The 21,131-nt window shown below is 55.8% G+C and overlaps 2 protein-coding genes and 1 long non-coding RNA gene across 6 annotated transcripts in view; 2 read left to right on the forward strand and 1 right to left on the reverse strand.

The window, feature by feature from the left end:
* The first annotated feature begins 5,556 nt into the window (after positions 1 to 5,556).
* LOC140702699 (uncharacterized) lies at positions 5,557 to 11,655 on the forward strand. The gene is made up of 2 exons (XR_012081931.2): positions 5,557 to 5,625; positions 11,482 to 11,655. It is a non-coding gene; the product is annotated as an uncharacterized LOC140702699 (long non-coding RNA).
* Positions 11,656 to 16,184: 4,529 nt separating this feature from the next.
* CRYBA4 (crystallin beta A4) overlaps positions 16,185 to 21,131 on the reverse strand; it is an 11,084-nt gene continuing 6,137 nt past the window's right edge. For 2 of the 4 annotated variants that reach the window (XM_078381865.1, XM_072983452.2), the window contains exons 2-6: positions 18,941 to 19,055; positions 17,733 to 17,851; positions 17,357 to 17,498; positions 16,888 to 17,030; positions 16,185 to 16,469 (exon numbers count right to left, since the gene is read on the reverse strand). In XM_078381865.1, the coding sequence (XP_078237991.1) occupies positions 16,322 to 16,469; positions 16,888 to 17,030; positions 17,357 to 17,498; positions 17,733 to 17,851; positions 18,941 to 18,979 (591 nt within the window). In that variant the 5' untranslated portion in view covers positions 18,980 to 19,055 and the 3' untranslated portion in view covers positions 16,185 to 16,321. Of the gene's footprint in view, positions 16,470 to 16,887; positions 17,031 to 17,356; positions 17,499 to 17,732; positions 17,852 to 18,940; positions 19,056 to 19,410; positions 19,530 to 19,714; positions 19,732 to 21,131 lie in introns of those variants that run through there. The other 2 variants (XM_072983451.2, XM_072983450.2) reach the window with 2 other exon arrangements.
* Positions 20,497 to 21,131, forward strand: part of CRYBB1 (crystallin beta B1) — a 3,992-nt gene continuing 3,357 nt past the window's right edge. The window contains exon 1 of the mRNA XM_078381864.1: positions 20,497 to 20,615. The gene's annotated coding sequence lies outside the window, so the exon portion shown is untranslated. The remainder of the gene's footprint in view (positions 20,616 to 21,131) is intronic.

A 21,131-nucleotide genomic window follows, 5' to 3' on the forward strand; every position in this document is an offset into this window, starting at 1 on the left:
TGCGTGGCCCCATCCTGAGAGACTGTGTGCCAATTCTCCAGTTTTGCAGTGGGGCTGGAGCCGGCCTTCAAAGGAAGATGGCCTCTTGCCCGTCGCTTGGAAAGGGGAGGTGCGAGGGCACCCTGTTCCACAGGGTGAGCCCCAGCGTGTGGCGAGCATTGAGGTTCCCAGAGAACCTGGTCCGTCAAACGTCAGGGCCGGAGGGCTCTCCGAGGAAGCTGAGCTCCACGTGGAGGTGAGCACATCCAAAAGAGCCAGGATCAGCCCCCTGCCCAGAGTTTCCTTTCTGGGTCCTGTGCCCCCAAGTGGGTGGCCCTCCACCAGGCACGGGCATCCCCGGAGACGGATGACACAGGGCCTGGATGGCAGTGCATGGATGGATGTGCCTTGCCTTTCTCCCTAAGGAGATCAAATACATTTGCATCATGCCATGCATGCCCCCCACTCGCCCCCCCACCCCCATTTCCCCTCAGCCCCGCTCCAAAGCAGAGGCAGTTTTTACACTAGTTTAGACAGCCTCCGATCTCTCCCGCACGGTGCGGCACTCGTGAGCCGCCTGCATTTTTATGAGCTGCCTCGTTATGCGCCAGCAAAGTAGGCAAAATATGTCGGGCCCAAGCGGAGATTGGAATCGAAAGGACGCTAATTACGGGTAATAATTTTTGCATCCTTGCATAAAACAATGTTTGGCTTTTTCAGAAGAAAGAGGGGAGGGGGAAGCGGGGGGGGGAAGGGAAGAACGCCACCGCATGAGTTCAAAGACAGGCTGTTTCGTCCAATGCTGATGGTGGGAGCCCCCCCCGCCCCCCGCCCCCGACTGGCCTGCTTCGGCAGAAGGACCCAAGCAGTTGCCCTCCGCCCAGGCAGAGAGGGTCGCATGGAGGCTAAAAATGTGGGAACACCCAAGACGGCACAGACACAGCTATTGCCCCCCCCAATGGGGCATCTTTCCTCACTCAAAGCCCACTCCATCCGGGAAGGTGGAAACGTTCCTCTTTCGGGCTGAAGCTCACAACATCTCATGTGTCTGTGTGTGCATATGTGTCACTCTCCCCCCCAGCTTTGCATCTGTGTAAGGATGCTGCATTCCTAAACATAACACAGGCAAAGGGGGTGGGGGGTGTGCGAAGGCTACAGGTCAGAACCAACCAGAACCAATTTTGTTTGGAATGCACGGAGGGATAAGTCGCAAAACCTTTAAGGAGCGATTATTGTCCCCTTAAAGGTCAGCGAGGTCTTAGTGTGTGACCGGAGAGGAAGGTAGGCGGAGGCCCTGATGGAGATCGGATGGCATGAACTGCTTCAGATTTTGCATGACCCTTTCATGAGCATCTCCTGACCGCTCATAAATGCCCCCCCCCCAAGCCTTGACAGATATCATTCTTTAAAGGTGGCTTCTGCTTTTGCCACCTTCCTTCCCGGCATTCATTTTTGTTTTCTTTTGTTCATCAGAGAAACAGTCGGGGGGGGGAGAGGTTCCACAATTAGATGGTCGGACTTAGAGTTCAAATCCCTGCTCAGCCAAAAACTGTCCGGGGGGGGGGGTCCCCTTGCACCATCTGGTCTCCCTCAACGAGACCTACTTTGCAGGCTTATTGTGAGAGCAAAATGAGGGAGTACCTTTTGCTCATTGCAAAGAAAGAAGGATAAAAAAAAGCAACTAAGTAAATATTATAAATAAACTTTCCTTATTTTGCTGAAAGGAAATCTAGTTCAAGGGAATTCTGGGTATCGCTGGCTGCAGAACATCCTTGCCAAAGGCAGGGGGTTTAAGAGGAAGGCGCCGTGTTAGAAAGGGGCACCCCTACCTCCTATCTCTATAAAATATTAATCTGAAAGCTCGGGTCTCTTCCCTTCCCACCTTCTCACAAATCCACTATTTACAGTAATGGCCCAGAGACTTGAATTGTTTCAATAGCTTGGAAACAGTTCGACAATTTTTTTTTAAAAAAGAGGCGCTGGTCGTTTATGGCGCTCGTATCTCTGTCGTCGTGCATAATGCATGCTTGCGGCACACACTGAACTGGTCCCAGTGATCATGATGTGGGTGAACTAGAGAGAAGCCTGGTGGCATCCGGAGGGCCGTCACTTGGATTAGAAGGATTTGCCCTTCTGTGGAAATCCAGGAGCTGCCCGGCTGACAAGGGGCGCTCCTGATGAGGAGCTGAACCACTCCTGCGCAGGATGAAGGGTCAAGAGGGAGACTCCTTCTCCTTGATTCGGGCTGTCTGCGCAGGGCGAGACACCTCCGCGGGGAGTTTCCCCGGCCTGTAAGAGTCCTCTTGGTGGGTGGGAGAAAAAGACAAGAAGCGCTTTGTCTTGTTCTCAAAAATCACGAACTTGCAGGAAGCCGGTGTCCTTTCTCCTTGAGAAGCCTCTCTCTCTCTCTCACACACACACACACACACACATCTGGTGCAGCAGAACCAGCTTGGAAGGTGACCTGAGGCCTCTCCCCATCTTTCTAATCGCCCCCCAAAGGTGTTTATCTTCCGTGGGCAGGTGTGCCCAGGATGGAAGCCACCGGCAGCCCCTGGACCGAACAAGGGAATAAGGACTGGTGGCCAGCAGGAGGGAACGAACGGAGGGGGCTTCCACCCCACCCCGAGATGAAGCCCCTCCCTTCTTGAATGTGACACAGTCCAGGCGAAAGGGGTGGGCCGCATGTCGAGGCTGGCCTGGCCCTGCTCTGGCCTGGGAGGAGAGCCTGGCAAGAGGGAGACTCATTCCCTTGTCATGCCTTCAAAGCCCAGTTCCTCCGCAGAAGCTGCAAGCAAGCGAGCAAAGCTGGGTGGGTGGGTGTCCTCCCCCCCCCTTGAAAGAAGCAGAGACTGTAGTGACAGGATGGGAAGGATGATGTGCTTTTTGCTCCTGCATTGTCTGCAGAAGGACAAGCGGCTTTGGACAGGAGGATGATGAATGGGCTGCGCTGCTGGCAACTGGCAGCTGATATGACAAGCCAGTGGCACCTTTTCAGTGCAGGCAAAGGGGGACCCCGTGTGGAAAGTCACAGCCCTGGTACTCACCCAGCAACTCTCTCTCTCTCTCTCTCTCTCTCTCTCTCTCTCTCTGTGTGTGTGTGTGTGTGGGCATTTGGGTTCCCCTGATTAGCTACATCCTGATTCATAGCCAGTTAGGACTGGTGTCGTGGGGCTGGTCTCCACTGGGGGATGGACCCCCCCCCCGGCATCCATGGCTGGAGGCCAAGGCAGCTCTTCTGGGAGTCCCATTGGAGTCAGAGGGTCCCCTCCGTTCAGGACAACCTGTAGGATGCTGACCAGCCTGTACCCCCCCCCTTTTCTCCCAGGATATTTGGGAGTCAAGACAGAACTGTCTCCAGAGTGCTGGGGACAGCTTGCAAATGCAGGTGGGACCCCTCCCAGTGCAGAGCTGAATTTCTGAGGAATCTCCCCGTTGCATCTCTGCATGTGGAGCATCTCCCTGCCCTGCCCCCACTTTCCCATTCAGAGTCCAAGAGAGGTGAAGGGAGGAGAGGAGAATGGCAGGCCTCTGGGGTGGCGTGGGGGGGCATTGTGCATATCAGAAGGTGCACTTTCTGCTTGCAGGAGAGCACAGGGGCTCTGACTGGGAGGGGAGGGGAGGGGAGGGGAGGGGAGGGCCCCTCAACACCAGATGCTTGGCAAATGTTTGTTTTACTGAAACACTTCTTACGTGCCCCAGGCCAGCCCACAGCATTTCTAGTCCAGCAGAAAGATTCCGGAAACTGCAGCTTCCAGCCTAAACACGTAGCAAAATGCATACCTTGGCAGAGCTTGGGAGCATCCATGTTTGGACTACAGGCCTCATAATCCCCGCATAGCCCTACAGGCTGGGGGAGCTGGTAGTCCAAAAGCAGGACTTTTTGCAGTGTGCGGCTCCCCCGGTAGGCGAGAAAAGAACCGGAAACTGCTCACAAAACAATGGTTTATTTTCCTCTCTTGGCCGCTGGGTTGGTCTTTAAAAACCCCTTCTCTTTAAAGCCCTCGTCCTCCTTCTTGTGGCTCTTCTGGCCCCAGCGCTGCACTCTCGTGGGACGGAGGGGAGGGGAGAGGAGGGCTGGACAGGGACGTGGGGAGAACCACTTTCAAGTCCCCAGCGAGCCAGGAAATTCCCCGCGTGACCTTCCGTCCGTGGCTCCTTCTGGCCTTGGCCTTCCATGCAGGACCCTCGGGAGACTCAAACACAAGGAAGAAGAACAGAGGCAGGAGCTTCTCAGAGGAAAAGCGAGATGTGCAGGGTGGAAACCGAGAAGAAGGCAATGAACATTGGAGGTCCCACACACACACACACACAACCCTCTGAGCCTGGTGGGTCGCCTCTCTAGAAAGGGCCTCCTTCTCGCCTGTGGGGAAGGGGCAGGAGAGGAGATTGGGAGGGAGGGCACACACAAACACACACACACACACACACACACACAGAGAGAGAGAGAGAGAGTCTCCTGCCCCTCGCCAGGGCCTCGGGCCATATAATTGCTGCCCTCCTTGGGACTCATTCCATCCATCCATCCATCCATCCATCCATCCATCGAGCAATAATGAGCAGATTAGGTTTGTAATGGTGATCCCTGCAATAAATGTTCACGTAAGGAAACCCTCATTGAAATAAAGCCTCCAAAGGTGACTCAATGAGGACATTCATTCGCACACACAGGGAGGGGGGGGGAACAAACCCTCTTGAAATGAACGTCTTCCTTTGCATCGCCTTCTGCTCTGGTAGCCGGAACACCAAGTGAAGAGAAGGATGCCCAGGTGGAGAGATCCCAATCCGACTCTGTTGGAAAGACGGAGAGCCAGGAGGAAGTGGAGGGAGATCAGGGATGTGAAAGGGGTCCAGGCCGAAACAGAGGCCAGAGCGTGCACACGATTGGAGCTAAGAGCACACCCGTGTTGGAGAGAGGTGATTCTGGCAGCCCTTTGGGTTTCACAAATGGAACTCAGGAGGAATCCTGTGCTTGACAGCCCTTTCAGCAGATCAGGAATGTGCTCTTTTAAAGACAGATCAGCTGCGATGCCTGCCTCTCCCCTCAGCAGCTGACAGGCCAACCCCCTTGTCCCAGTTTCCCCCACTGAGCAGAAATCGATTGCAGTGTGTGAAGGTGGGGATGTTGAGTCTAAATGCTGGGCCTGCGCATAATCGAGCCTTTGCCGTTGTGTGTGAATGGGTGGCCTCCGTCGCCGTCCTTTCGAAGTGAAGGGCAAACGGCCACCTTAACCCTGGAGCAGAGTCCACGGCCCATCTGCCCTGGGAATATAGACATGCCCTCACCCATCACCCCCTGGCCTGCGGGCAATTGTCTCCGCAGATGCAAAGGGGGCTCACCCAAGCCCCTTTGGTGAGGCCGAACTCCTTCTCTAGACCTCTCCCCCCCACACACACACCCTTGCCTCCAGCCTCTTCGTCTTCTCCCCCTGCTCAGAGAAAGAGAGAGAGAGAGAGAGAGAGACCCCTGCCCTTTCGCCTGCCATTCGGTCCCCCTCACTCCGCCTTTTCCCTCTTCCAGAAGGTTGTCAAGGTAACCGTCTCCAGCCCTTCCTCGGGGATGGGGGGCTGGAATGTGGGATGGGGGGCTGGAATGTGCAAGCCGACCGACTCCCCGCTGGCTGACCCCTGGTGACCACCATCCAGGTAGGTGCACAGCCTCAGCTTTGTTCTGGCATTGGGGTGGGTGGGATGCCTGAATGACAAACCGCGCGGGGGGGGGGGAAGAAGGAGGGAGGGAGGGAGGGGGAGGCTGGAGGCTGGAGCCAAGGCTCTGAGGAAGGGCGAGGATGCGCTTCAGCAGCCAAGATGGCTTCCAGAGCACCAAAGTGTGGACCGGTTTCTGCCAGAAAAGCAGAGGCACGTGGGGAGAGCATCTGTAAAGGAAATGGTCAGGAAGACCGAGGTTGTTGTTGTTTTCCGGCGGGGGGGGGGACAGGGAGAGGTCTCTTCTCTCTCAGCTCTTCTGCCGCTGGGTGCTGTGTGTTCCGGCAGGTGGCAAGTTGAAGGAAGTGGCCAGGCCATTTTGCAGGCCTGGGAGGAGAGCCCGTGGCAGTAGGGCCCCCATCCGCCAGCCAATAATGCGCTCCCTGTGGTGGAGCGAAAGATCCTTCCCAGCGCGAAAGGTCGAGCCTAATGGAGTTGAGGTGACCAGTGGGAGCCACAGAAGGCAAGTGAAGGCTGAGGAGGGTCAGCTCTTGAGTTTCCCATTATTTATGGGCTGCTGGCGGGTGTTCCCAGCAGAGCCACGGAAATCCGCCAGGCCCTGTGGACTCGGTCCATCTACTGTCTCGCCCTCCCTGGGATTGAGAGGGTGTCCTGTGGATGTTTCCGGGGGGCTGGACTGGGAGCCACTGGTGTGCAAAATGGCTGCTGCTCCCGCCCTCCCGCTACACACACACTCACACTCCACAGGCTATAGGGGACTTTTTTCAAGCCCCTCATAGAACCCATGTCGACTTCTGTCTGGCTGGAACTTTCTGTGCTCTGGAGCATGAGAGGAGGTTTTCAGACCGTGAAGAGAAGCCCAGGCTGAATACAGGCCATGATTAATAAGAGGAGAAAAAGAGATTTGGATTACACCTAACACAAGTATTTATTTATTTATTTATTTGATGCATTGACGGAAATGGTCCAGCAGGTTTTAGAAGCAAAACCTGCAAGGTCTGTTGAACCAGAGGGACCCAAACAGGAAAAGGGTTCATCCCTTGTGAGCTCACGAGGTCTGGTGGAGAGCCTTGAGTTTTGGACTGGCTTTCGGGAGTTGTGGGTTTGAATCCCTCCAGGGCCATGAAACTCATGGTATCAGTCACACTTCTCAGCCTGACCACACAGGGTTAACGTTTGCTTGTGGGAATAAACTGGAGGAGAGAAACGTTACCAGTGCTGTCGCTGGAAAAGGGACAGCAAAGAAATACGCCAGACAGACAGACAGCTAAAAACGTCCGCAATTTGGCAATTTTCTTTTTTTGGGGGGGGACATAAATGCCCCAAATCCCCCAGCTGGCTGGGGATTCTGGAATTTGTAGTCCCAAAGGCAGACTCAAGCTATCACCGGCAGAGGAAAAGGATCAGCCGTCCCCCGCCTCTCAAACTAACCCCTTCCCCCATCAAAGACAAAAGGAACTTTTTCCGACGGAGGGAGATGCGTTTCCTTTGCCTCCCGGCTGCCTCTGCCTCTCCCCCCGCCTTCCGCCCGCTGGTCTTGCTCCGGTGCCGTGAGTGGATCGCGTGGAGGCCTTCAATTTTGAGTCAATTTAAATTTCAATTGTCTGTGAAATCTAAATCAATAGGCTAGAGTTCAATGGTGCTCTAATAAAATGGGACATAGCGGAGGAATCGCTGGAGGGTCTGCCTGCGATCACGGAGGCGGCGGAAAACGGGGGCCACATCCTGGCCGTGGGTAGAGAATCACACCAACCGAGCGCAGGGGGGTCTTTGCTCCTCTGGAGACCGAGGTGGACGGCTGGAAGGCTTGGCCTCATGAGATGGAGAGGGGGTCCCACTCCCCCATCCAAACTGCCCCCTGAAAGAATCGAGGGGCTGCTGGATAAAATAAGCACACACACACCCTCCCTCCCTCTCTCTCTCTCTCTCTGTCACACACACACACACACACACAGAGAGAGAGAGAGAGAGAACTGGCCAGGAAAGATGGGATAGTACCATGAGAAAGAGGGATGGAGCAGCCACCTGGGCCCAAACTGGAAGGTCAGATGGGGACCCCAAGAGGGGATGATTCAGGCCCAGAACCCAAGTTTTTAAACCCTGGGCTTGCTCAGAACAGGCAAAAGCCCCACCCCGCCCCCCAAGTCGGCCACCGATGGTCTCAGGGAAGAGGGAGGCTTCTTGGCTTTCATGCCCAAGCTGTGCATCTTTGCAAATGCAGGATTTCCTCCTCCAAGTCTGTGCAGGTGTGGGGGAAGCCTTCAACATCTGGAGCTCCACTTCTGGAAGTCTGTCCTTCAGGCTGGGACCCCCTGAGCTGGAAATGAAGGCACCCCACGACTAGCCTCTGTCCCAGAAAAAAAAATACCTGGGACAAAATTAGCAATGTCTTCAGAAAGAGTATGGAGAGAAAATCTCTCCCTGAAACACTGAAGTTACCGGTCCAAGCCTTGCATCATGGGGATGGCAGAAAAATACTGAACCGGTCTGTGCAGGAAAGGGCTAATTTTTTGCAAGGAAAAACACTCTCCCTCTTGTGTTCATTTCCCCATTTCCAGCCCCATGCGTTTGGCTCTAGGCAAAAGTCAAAGGGATGCGGCTTGACCTTCAGGCAATGCCATAAGCCAAGTGCTACCACTGAGGACTAGCCCCTTGGCCTGCTCAAACACCCTCCAGGGAGCAACAGGTGGCCACCCGCAGGTGCCTCTGCCTCTCATCTGGGCCAGGCAGGAGAAAGGCCTTCTTCCTGGGCCCGATCATGCCGGGCTCTGAGCGGCTGCAGGCGGTCCCTGGCAGGTCTGCCAGGCCAGGCTTGGGTCTTAAGAGACACTTAACTATTCACGCCGTGATATATTATCTGCAGTTCAAATCTCTCCTCCTAATTTATAGCTTTTCTGTCACTTTGAGCTGCTCCCAAACAGCATTATTTAACTTTTATTTGCATTTAATAATAATTCACTTTTCCTTGGCGCATTGCAAATTATCATAATCAAGCTGGAGGTGAGATTGAATTTCATCAGCCATTAAGAGGACTTCCCCCTCCCTCTCTCCTCTCGTAGATTAGAGGATCATCTGCATAGAAATGGCCTTTGCAGGAAGGCAGGAGGGGAGGGGAGGGGAGGGGAGGCAGCTCTTTGCTCACCCCACAGGCAAAAGAACTTGCACCAGTTTGGCCCCTGCCTGGAGCGCTCATGGAGGAGGAGGAGGACGAGGAAGGACGGGAACCCTCCTGGCTGGAGAAAGTGGACCTCAGGAGGCAGCCTGGGCCCTTGGCCTCCAGCTCTTGCAAGATTAGACCCCAGAAACCGTGTGCCACCCTCGTGCACCACACGCAGCAAATCTTCAACACACACACACACACACACACACACACACACACACACACACACACACACACCTCTTCTGTTCATGGTTATTGGCAATCTACCAGCGGAGGATTGCCACAGCACTAAAGATGCCACAGCGCTGGGCCGATGGCCTTGAGCACAACCATGGACAAGCAACGCCCGCACTGACCCCGGGGATGCTGCTGTCTCCCAAAGTGGTCTGTGCCTGGGCGTCCATCCAGATGTTCCCAGCCACAATGGCTAGTGTCGGGTGCAAAACATCTGGCAGAAAGCTGGTAGAACCACTGGGCAGGAGAACCCGCTCTCTATTTCCATCGCTCCACAATTCTCTAAGAGTCTTCTGGATGAGACCCAAAACAGGCCCATTGTCTCACCTGCTCATCATCTTGGCTGGTCAGATTGAAGCCACTGTCCTTTCCTGCCGTCATCCCACCCCCACCCCCGAAGCAATTCTAGTTGTGGAAGATCTGTCAAGGCCTCCATCTGACTACCTACCTACCTACCTACCTACCTACCTACCTACCTACCTACCTACCTACCTACCTACCTACCTACCTACCTACCCGCCTGCCTGCTTGCCTGCCTGCCGCCATTCATTCAGGCTATCTGTTTATCCTTTTCACTTCCAACAGGATGGCGCTCTGCGTTACCTGCTGTCCCCCTGAAACTGCTCTCTGGGGAGGGAAAAACAAACTGAGCGGAAGCAGAAATAAATCATCTTCTGCCCCTCTTACCTGAAAATCTGCACCTGAGAACAAAGCCAAAGAGGCTCTCTCTCCCCCCCCCCCAAAAAAAGGAAGATAAAAACGCCCAGGTGTTTATACCTCGTCTCTCTGCCCAGGCCCCAGAGCCCACTTGAGTCAAATGAAACTTTTAAAAGTCTTGTTCTTAAGGCGGCCCAGGGATCCTCCAGAGGAGCCTGGGGGGGTGGGGGGTGGGCTGTAGGTGGGGGGGGTGCGTGTGAGGGAGGGAAGAAATACGGCCGGCCCCGTGCAAAAGCCTAATGAGAAAAAGAACAAGCCGAGACGGGAGCTTAACAAGAAATACTGGACAGGTCCCCCAAGAAAAACTACACACCGTGTAGTGGAGAGAAAGGCTGCCAGCATCGCCCCGGCCGTATCGATCAGGGCCGAAGAAATAAGAGCCCAGGGCTCGGGCAAAGAGATGGATGGATGGCGACGCCGAGGGCCCGGCCTGATGGAAACCGCAGGGTGGGGAAAGCGGGGCACGGGGGGGGGCGCAGGCAGTTTAAATCACAGGGCAGATCCCCCCCCCAAGGAGAGGCGATCAAGGGACTGGTGTTTATGGCTTACAAGGAAGATGGCCTGGGGGGCGGGAGGAAGAGAGGGGGGGCAGCAAGAGAGAAAGGAGGAGGCGAAGCCCAAGTGGTGGTTGCAGGTTTTTCTGGCTGTTTGTCCCAAAAACCCCATAACAGCCATCGGATCCCGGCTTAGAGAACATCTTCTGCCCACCTGTGGCAAAATGGCTCCATGGAAAAACTGGAGGGGGTGAAAAGGTCGGAATATTATGCCACAGAAAGACTAAGGGATTTATCTTAATTGTGAGCCTTTGTGGGTCAAAATCCACTCCTTCAGATGCCTTATGAAAAAGAAACAGCCTACACTTTCAGTTCAGGTTCAAACAGAACGAGGCAATTTAATCAAGGTGAAAGAAGCTCTCTCTCTCTTTCTGGCTCTCTCTCACACACACACAAACACACACACACCCTCCTCCCCTCCCTCCGGCCTTTCGGGTCCCTGAGCCATAAAGCAGAGGCCAATGCACTGGTTCGGTGCCTTCCCGGCCCTAAATCTTGCCCATCGGGAAGATGCAAGCCCCAGCACCCAGGAAATACGAGCCCAGGCGGCTAAATTTGTAGCTGCTGCTCAGCGCCCTCCTGTCCGCGCCAAAGCAGCCGCGGCTGCCTGGAAAGTGAGATGTGGCTGGAGGAGGAGGAGGAGGAGGAGGCGAAGCTGGGCAGAAGGAAAGGTGGCTCTCGGGGAAAGGGCCTTGGTGTGCAGGAGGAAGGGCTTGTTGCACCCCTGCCCCGGGGGGGGGGGTGGCGACTCCACTCTCCCTCCTTCCTTCCTTCCCTCCCGGCCAGGGAGCCTCTGGCTTTGGACCTCTGTCCCTGCGTTGGGGTCATCTCCACCTCTTGTAGCTCCTCGGGGCTCCAGATTTGCTTTGGGCAGGTCTTGTGGCCTTCACCCTAAGGAGGAGCCGGGAGCGGGAGGGGGGGAAGAGTGCTGTGGAAACCTCGCTGGTTGCTTTTCTCCAAATCTCCCCCTGCCTTTTCTTGCTCTCCATAGTTCGCAAGACTTTGCGGGTGGAATCCACGCAGATATTTGCATCGGATTGAAATGTGTTTTTTTCCTTGAGCTTGTTTACATTTTTGAACTGACCGGCACCCATCTCCCCCAGCTTTCCCAGTAAAGGGCATAGTTGCTTCTTTCAACCACGTCCCATTTTGAACCATTTGCATTTTCAGGCGGGTGCTGGAATGCCCTGCAGACCTCAGGAATGTGTGAATCCTCAAAGCAGAGCCTCCCTCTTTCTCTCTCAACAGTTTCAGGAGCTGAAATTGTCAGATCCAACAGAAATCTTTCCCATCCTATAATAACAATGGAGTTGATGGAGTGATGATAAAGGGTTATCTAGAGAACATCCTGTGTTGCTTAAACTTTAATCCGCAAACCATGGTTTGGTCATTTACATTTTGCTTCTCATTGAAATCTAAGACAGGCTACTTGGAGCTGATCCAGCGGGGCCTGGATTCAAATCCCTTTTCAGGAACATTGAGAGCCAGCCTAGACATTTTAAAGGAACATATATCCCCTATAATTAACGTGTAGCACACTAAGTGCAAGATAAGCAGGTGAGGAAAATCGTGTGATGTGACCAATAGACACTTTCTGCCCCTTAGGAAAGCACTGCTTTTAAATACATGCTCAGTGCATTATCTAGCTTTACCGTGACATGTTGAGCTGGTGTGCAAGAGTCCTTTTGACTTTTTATCCAGCCCTGACAGTTTGGAACTTCTGAACGCCCCACCTTTCAGAAGACAATCTCGCCCATTCAAAGAGCATCTCCCAGCTTCTGAAGCCCTTGAGGGCAGCCAGCAAAGACCGTGGCAAAGAACGGCACCTCTTGTGCCTTGGAGCTGCCATCTCGCTGCCTGCCTTGGCCGGGTGAAGAAGGCTGCCCTCTCCAGGGAGGGAGTCTGCTTTCTGTCTAATAGGGCCCCATGGAGGCATCAGCACCATTTCCAAGGAGAGCCGTCGGTGCCACGAGGAAGCCTTATTAGATCTGTTCCGTGGAGTTAATTTAATGTTGGTAATCAGCAAGGAAGTTGGGCTGCTCAGAGGAGAGGGCCCGGTGGTTAGAACGGCAAGCCCTGAGTAGCCCCCTTCTCCATGGTGTTTGCTAACGAACCTCTCATGAATATGGATGAGAGGTGATTATGGCTAGGGAAAAGGGCAGCCAGCAAACCCATAAACCTGATTTTAAGCTTGTTATTATTAAAGGCTTATTATTAATAATAGGCCCTCCACAATGCGGGGGGGGGGAGAGAGAGAGAGAACAGCGTGGAATTGAGCCTTCAGCAATCCAGGCGCCCAGAGCAGGATGCCCCCCCTTCCCATCCGGTGTGTGTGTGTGTGTGTGTGTGTGTGTGTGTGTGTGTGTGTGTGTGTGTGTGTGTGTGTGTGTGTGTGTGTGTGTGTGTGTGTGTGTGTGTGTGTGTGTGTGTGTGTGTGTGTGCGCGCGCGCGCATGTGAAAGAAGTGCCCATCAGGTGATGGTGCCCAGGGAGGGCTGGCCCGGACAGGCACTGTGCGCTGAGTCCTGAAGGGCCGACAAGATCCAGCCTCCGTGGGGAAGGTGTTCTGGGGGCCATGTTTTCCCTCAGCCCCCACCCCTGCCAAAAGAAGGCCACCACCGGAGCTGAGAAAAGTTACTTTCTGGTCCTCAGAGTCCGCCAAGCAGGGCAGACGCCACCATCAACCGGGGCGTTTCACCAGCCTCGGATCACAACCACTTCTGCCGTCCATCTTTTTCGAGCCTTGGACGCCCACGCCAGCCCAGCCCAGCCGTCCGTTGGCATCCCTTCACCCCCAGAGAATGATGATGTGAGGCTGCGAGCCTACAAAGCGCAGCCGGGTACAAAGACGCGGGAGGGAGGGAGGGAGGCTCCAGCCGCTGCTCCCTGGGGGGGGGGTTGCTTCCAGACCCCGGGCAGCCCATCAGCCTCAGGAAATGGGTCGGGTTTTGCTCAGCAACTGAAACTGCTCCCAGCCATGGGTCTGACCCACAGGCGGAGAGCCAGGCTGCCTTTCCGGGCCCTGCTAGTGAGGGGGGGGATGGCGAGCGTCGCTGTGCTCCAAAAAAGGCAGACGATGAGCCTGTCCAGATTAGTGCTGGGTGCCCCCAAAGGCTGGCTACAGCTCTGCAAGGCTTCTAGAGGGGTGGCTAGTGTTGGGGGGGTGACCTTCCAGGATGCCCCAAGATGCGTCAATCTGGGGTTCCTGTCCAACTCAAGTAGGGGGTGGTACCCCGGCTGAACCCATGGGAAAATGGTGGGATGAGGGGGGCGAGGAAAGCACAAGGACCTTCCTTTTTTCCTTGAGGGTCCTTCAGCCCCTTCCACACCAGGCACCAAAGCAGGGAGAAAATGCAGAACGTGTTCAAAAATACATATTCATCTCCGGAGGAAAATGGCCGTAATTGGATTCCGGCCGCCTCCAGGGTCGGGCGGCCACTGCTTTCTCAATCGGACTTGTCCACTCAGCAGAGGGGCCCCTTCCCCCCCCCATATGCCGCCTTTTCAAATGGAAATGGCCATTGGCTGGCTGAGGTTAATAGGAGTGTTGGAAAATAAATAGGTTATTGATTGATAATAACAATACGCTGACTGCAGACTTACCTTGCTGACCTTCCTTCACCCAATATTACAGAAAATCCAGTTAGCATCTCATTATGGCTGGCTGGCCGGCTTTGCGAGGGGGGGGGGGAGAGATTAATGAGCAGCTACTCCAGGAAGAGGCTGAAGTGGAGGGAAAAGATGGGAAGTGGGGGACCCCTGAGGGTCCCAGCTTTGGGGTCTGGAAGTAAGGGGCACCGTCTTTGGTGAGGACAAGGCCAGTACTGGTTGAGTCTTCTCATTTTCACCTCGGGTCTGCCCCCACCCCACCCACCCCCCAGGAAGCAGAGTGAGGCGGCTGCTTCAGATTTGAAATGTTAATTCTTTCATCATTTGATGAACAAACGCACACACGTTTTTATGCAAATTATCCCTCCCCCTTTGACCATGGACCGGCGGTCGCGCTATTATGGAAGTGTCCGTCCAGCACAGAGCAGCTCCTAGGGCAGTCCCAGCACCTAGAAGTAGCCTACCTTGCAGGCTGGTTGTGCAAACCACACAGGACAACAATTCCCCCCCCCCTTGGGAAAGGCCCTTGAGGAAGACACAGGCGTGAAGCCCCTCATGGTGAGTCGGACCTCATGTCTCTGAGCAACTGAGAACAAAACCGGCTTACGGGACATTCCGGAGGCTAGAAAGACATCATTGGGTGGAATCCGGAGCAGGGAAGAGAACCAGGTTCAGGAGCATCAGCCAAGCCAACTGAGAGGGGTGGAGAGGCAGCAGAAACCCGGTTGCCTTTGGATGCAGACGGCCGCTCACCGGTTTGGGGCCCTTGTCTTCCCTTTCACTGGGTCTCTGTCTTGGGGACAGACGTCCCGTGGAGTTCACCCCTTCGCCTCTCCGACGCTCCTCCTGGATCCTTCGGTACCACCAGCAGATCCACGTCCAGGAGCTGCTTGCCAAAGCAGGGGCCTCACCCGAGGTGCCAGGCGGGCAGGCTGCGCCATGGCACGCGGGAGGCGACGCGCTGAGCTGCACGTGAGATGCTGCAGGAAAAGGGGGCCCTTTTCCCTGGTCCAACAGCACCATCTACTGTACTGCTATCGGTGGCTCTTTTCTCGGCTTATTTAGAGGCCAGCTGAAAGGAAACCTTTGTGGAAATGACTTACATAATGTGTTCTCTAAATCCTCAGAAACCTGTGATTATATCTCAAGCTTTCTTTTTCAGTGGGAAGGGAAGGCAGCAGGACAAAAATCAGAGCAAAGCCCCCCCCCCCGGGGTAGGGGTGGGGAAAAGCCGGGCGGAGGAGCTCGGGAAACGAGAGGAAATGAGGAAACTGGGGAAACTGGAGTGCCAGGTGGGGTTCTGCTTTCCGCCCACGGTTCTCCTTCCACATGTGTCTCATGCCCACGGGTGTGTGCAAATGCACTTGAGAACAGGCCGCTCAGCCGTGGGGTACACGCAGGAGGGCTTCCCACCCTGCTGTGGAAGAGGACAAGGCAAGGACTGCATGGTGGGGTCCCCGGCCTTCGCCCCAGACCTGCGGGTGGAGGCTTTGGACCTCCCTTGGTGGCAGAGCCGTGCTGAAGGGCGCCAAGCAGCCTGAGCGGAAGAAGAAAAGGAGGATGCCTGGTGAGATTGACTTCCTCGGCCACACGGCGGCACCAGAGCCCCATCACAGGGAGAGGAGGAGGAGGAGCAGCATCAGCATCAGGATGAGGCCTGGAGAGAGCCGGGGGTGGGGGGGGGGAGGCAAAACCCTTGGAGGGGGTGGAGGGGAAGAAGGGGGCGCTGAGACTCCCCAAGCACAGCCGAGCTCTGGAGGGAAACCCTGCCCCGCAGCCATCTCTTCCTTAAGACCTCCACGCTTTGGATGATCATCATCCAGGCTCTGTCAGTGAGGGGCTGCTAACCCTGACGCCACCCCCCCCCCGCCCCCGGTCCTGCTCTCCCCAGTGAGGCTGCAGGGGTGGAACCAGGTCTCCAGATTCCCAGTCCATCTCGTCAGCCACGGGAGCACCCGGGCTCACCCTGCAAGAGTCCTTCACACGGGCGGGAGCACTTTTCATGCGGCTCTTGGCACTCTGGGGACACGGGAAAGCCGTCCCTCTCCTCCACCCCCCCCCGTGTGCAGAGCTGCCTGGTTCCCTCAATCAGGAGGCAACAGGGGACAAAGTCTGGGGAAGCAGCGGCCCAGGAAATCCCGCCAGCCTTCAGGCTCCGCCGTTCCTGACACAACAGACGTGTCCAAACGCACTGCACACATGCACACACAGAGACACTCACGGGTCAACCTTCTTTAAGTGCAAGTCATGCAACTGAGAGGCACGGAATGGAAATCCACCTTTACTGATCAAACAGGAGGAGGAAGCAGCCGGCAGCTGGTGCACGGGTGTCGCCGGCCCCGGGCGAGGGCAGAGGCGGTCCTCGGCTTGGGCAGGCCTGCTGTCAGTGGGCGCCTCCCGGCTCAGTGGTGTATCCGGCGGACCGACTGCACCTGGAAGGTCTGGGCGTGGGACCCCAGCTCCCGAAAGTGCTTGTACTCACCCCCGTGGTGGTCGCTTTCCACGACATACTGGAAGCCCCGATACCCGGGGAACTGAGAGCACACCCAGCTGAGGAGGGAAAAGGGGGAGAGAGAGAAAGAGGCAGGGTGTGTGTGTGTGTGTGTGTGTGTGTCTGAAAGGGGCCAAGGAGCCCAAGAGGCAAGCAAGCAAGCCCTGGGAGAATCCGGACTGGCCCTGTCCTCTCTCACAGTCTGTAAAAGTAGAGTAGGACACACACACCCCACTATTCACAAGACCCATCGACTCACGTTCCCACTGCCTGAAAATATTAAATGAAAAAAACCCAGAAATAACAATGTATACCTATTACCAGGGTGTCATTACCAGAACTGGCCACTTGAGGGAACCAGAGACCTTGCAATGTGCTCTGGCATGCTTTCCTGCATTGGGGGGGGGAGGGGCGGAACCGGATCCCCTGGACTGACCAGGGGCCTCTGTTCTTGTGGCCGAAGCTCAGAGTACTTACGCCCCCGAGTGGACGCGGAGGGACCCCACCTCGTTGCTCTTCCAGCCCAGGGCCTTGAGGGAGGGGCAGTCCTCGCTCAGCTCCCCTTTGGACCCCAAGAAGTTCTCCTGTTCAAAGATGGTCATCTTGCTCTCCCGGTGGTTCTGCGCCAGGACCAAGGAGAAAGGTGTGGGTCACCCCAGGTAATGCCGGGCTCTGGGCCTTCTTGGGCCAAGGTGGTGCCTGGGGAATGCGGCTTTTATTTTTGGAACTTTTTCCTGGCACCTCTTGGAGCCCCTTGGAGCCAGAATCCAAGCTCTGTCGTTCGGCTGGTTCGTTGAAGGGATCAAACCCACCCGAACGTGTCACGGCAGAATCTATGGGACAGCTCGTCTCCCCTTGCGGGGTAAAGGCCAGAGGCTCTAAGCGGCCGACCCCCTCCCCACAGGTCTGCGTCCCCCCCCCCGTGGGCCCACTCCACCCCACTTACCGCACAGGAGATGGGCCGGAAGGAGGTCATCCGCTGGACGTGGTAGGCGTTGTTTCCGCTCCAGGCCTCCCAGGAGGGGTAGCTCCCGCTCTCCAGCACAAACTGCTGGCCCTGAAAGCCAGGATGCTCGAAGCCCACCCACCTGAGGGAGAAAAGACCACCTGTGTAAACAGGGGATGGGAGTTGGGGGCTTTCGGTTCCATCCTGGCTGGGGGAAATGGGATTTGTAATCCCTGCCGCCGCCACCCCCCCCCCAAAAAAGAGAACACTCCCCGAGGGAGGCCACAGCGGGACACAGTCCTGGGTCATCCGGGAGGGATGGAGAAGAGGGGGAGGGAGGGAAAGGGGGAGGGGCTGGGTCAGGGGACCCACTCACGTGCCGCTCTCCACGCGGGCAGAGCCCACGTTGTTGAAGCCACAGGAAGCGATGTCGTAGCACTCGGAAGCGAACTCCTGCCTCTGGCCCTGGAAGTCGGCCTCATCCCAAGCCACAATCTGTGGAGGAAACGGAGGGTGTGGGGCAGGCAAGGAAACCCCACGGGGGGAGAAACGGCCTCCTCCTCGGCCGTCCTGCTCAGAGGTGCACACAAGGCCCCAATGGGGCTGCCATGTCAGGAACACCCCTCGTTCCTTGAAATTTTAGGATCGTTGTAATATCGAAGCAAGCAGGTTGTGGTGGTATCACGGGGGCAGAACAGCCGAGGGTTGGGAGGGAAGCTGTTTTCTCCTGGGCATTGCACTGTGGCTGCTGTGGCCCACGCAGAAAGAAGGCTCATGAGTCACGGTGCTTGGCTCCCTGCCTCACTCCGGGGGATACCGTGGACCCAACGCCATCGGGGTACCAAAAAGCCAGGAGGAAGGATAGGGGGCTAGGGGACGAGGAAGAGAGGGAGAGCTGGAGGATTGGGCCCATCATGCCCTTTGGAGCAACATTGGAACCTGCATGTACGTGCTGAGCCAGTGAGTCCTGGCTTCAGTTGGGGACGGGCCTTCATGGGTCTTGCCCTGGAATGAAAGGCACCTCGCACATGGGAGCAAGGCACAGGGAACAGGTAAGCGGACCTAGACAAATGCAGGGGCCCAAAGTATCCCAGCAGCTCATCCTCACCACCGCCCTGCCCAGGAAGAAGGGGAAAGAGAGAGAGGGAGGGAGGGAGGGAGGGAGGGAGGGAGGAAGGAAGGAAGGAAGGAAGGAAGGAAGGAAGGAAGGAAGGAAGGAAGGAAGGAAGGAAGGAAGGAAGGAAAGGAAAGAAAGAAAGAAAGAAAGAAAGAAAGAAAGAAAGAAAGAAAGAAAGAAAGAAAGAAAGAAAGAAAGAAAGAAAGAAAGAAAGAAAGAAAGAAAGAAAGAAAGAAAGAGGGATTTGGGGGTTCCCCAGTTCTTACCTGGTCTTTTAACTCTGTGCATAACAACACAGGCCCCCTTTTTGTGACTCTCATAGGTGGTGTGCGTTGCGCTTCAGCAAGCATGGGGCTGGCAAGCTGTATTTCCCTGCCCATTTCAAGAGGTGCTGGAACTGTCCTCTCTCCCACACACACACACACACACACCCCTCACAAAGCCAACAAATCACCCAAACTCTGTACCTTCCAAAGGCCGGAGAACTTCCGACTCTGTTGGCTCATGGCAGCTGGCAGCCCCACCGCCTGGGGGGAGAGTTGGGAGGCCAGAGATGGGACACAGGTGAGCGACAGTTGCCTCCTAGGAGGGGGGGGCGGGGAGGAGAGGAGAGGAGAGAAAGGAGGTGCAGCCTCTAAGACAGACAGCATGGGGCACAAGAGCAGCCATCCGGTAGGGACAGAAATCGTCGACGAGCTTGCTCTTGTGCATGTACAGAATATTCTTCTCTCTAAAGGCACCACAGGATAACTTAGCTTGCAAAAAAGTTTCCAGTTCCAGCTGATAAGAAACAGGGTCCCCAGGTGGGTGCTCTTTCTACTTCAGGTCCCATCTTTCCCATCACTGGCTATGCCAGCTAAGTGAAGCACAAAGGTCAACTGGAGGGATCTCTCTCTCTCTCTCTCTCTGTCAGTCTGAGCAGATCCTTGGGGCTTACCTGGGCTGCTCCGACCAGGGGGGATTCTCCTCATTGGCTCTCCCACCTCAGAGGGGTTTTTATAGTGGCTCAGAGCCTGCCCAAATCCCCTGACGCAGCAGCAGCAGCCAGAACAAAACTCTGCTTCACCGAGAGGATCAAGGCAGGCTGCCTGAGCAATGCCAGGCCTGTCACATTCACACACACACACACACACACACACAGAGAGAGAGAGAGAGAGAGAGAGAGAGAGAGAGCATAGGTTCTGGGAATACAAGAACAGTAAGCAAAGTGGTGCTTAGCAAACTGCAGGTTCATATTATACCTTCTATTGTGCTTGAGGCTGTCTGTGTTTACAAGCTTGTCTGGGTTCTTATGTTGGGAGACATGCAGAATAAATAAATAAATAAATAAATAAATAAATAAATAAATAAATAAATAAATTTTAAAAAGTAAAACAAACAAACAAACAAGCATTTGCCACATGGGTGTCGGTATCCCCAACATCTGGAGGGCCAAAGGTTGAGAACCAGGGAACCAGGTAGAGCCCAGGTAAAAACACCTGTCCAAATATTCCTGAAAATGGCTTTAAACTTTGCAAAGTAGCCAGAAGACTTGCTTGTAGTGACAATTTAGGGGGGGGGGGGAGGTACAGGAAAGCAATGGAAAGTCATTAGTGCGCCAACCAGATCAAGGTGAACATTGTGTGGATGATGGCAGTCAGGTCCGTGCTAGACAAAGCCGATCACGGAGCCCCGATGCTCCACCCGGAGAGCCCCCCTCAGGGCCCGGGTCAGACTAGGTGGCCTCCAGGGGCTCCCTCACCACCTTCTGGGGCTCTTCATGCCCTGGCCCCCCCAGGGGGGGGCTGGCACCACAGGCTGCCTTGTGACTGTGCAACCCTTTTCATTGGCCTCACAAAAGAAGGGGCTTGTTCAGCAGAAGGTCCTCTGCTGGGGAGGCAGAGTCCAGCCTGGTTGGGGGGGGGGAGGTTGGCGTGCAATCCTCTCTCTGTGCACGCACGTGGCCCTTTTTTTCCGCCTGAGCAGCCTCGCTGCGAGATGTGATGACAGCGGGCTTTGGGTCAGGCCGGCTTCGATGAGCCAGCGGCTCCATTGTCTCCCTCCGGGGCTGGGCGGCCTCTGCCTGGGTATAAAAGGAGGGGCCCGAAGAGGGCCAAGGGGGTGCCAGCCGCCTCTTTCCAACACACAGTGCCCGCGGCCGAGGTAAGAAGGAACGTGGCCAGAGCCCCTCCAACACTAGTGGAAGCCCACTGGGAGGGAGGGTGGGGGGGCTTGGGGGGGGCCAGGATGCGCCCATGTTGATCCCTTTGCACCCCCCCCGCCATGCCTTCTGGCTCAACCCCGTCTTTTCTCTGCCCCCTGAGACAGCCGGCCTCGGTCTGGCGCACATGGCAGGGCCCGGCCCTCCTGCAGAAGAGGAGGAACCGGAGACTCTGGGACTCAGCCTTGCCCCAAGTTAAATCCTGGGGAGGGGGGCGAGTCCCTTGGTGTGGGGCAGGGAAGAGAGGGAGACTGTCATGGGAGGAGGGAGGAGGTTCCTTGGGTGACCCACGGCAGAGCCATGGTTTGGAAGGAATCCCTTCCCGTTGGCCCTCCTGGGGGGGGGGCAGAGGGCCTCCAGCTCCGATGGGTCTCCCGGGCAGGAGGAAGGAGCAACTGGTGGTTTTAGGGTTGCTCCCCAGGAAAGGGGTAGAGACAGGCTTGAGCCTAACCCCCCCC

Source organism: Pogona vitticeps, chromosome 14, assembly GCF_051106095.1.
Source record: "Pogona vitticeps strain Pit_001003342236 chromosome 14, PviZW2.1, whole genome shotgun sequence".
In the NCBI taxonomy this organism is placed as follows: domain Eukaryota; kingdom Metazoa; phylum Chordata; class Lepidosauria; order Squamata; family Agamidae; genus Pogona; species Pogona vitticeps.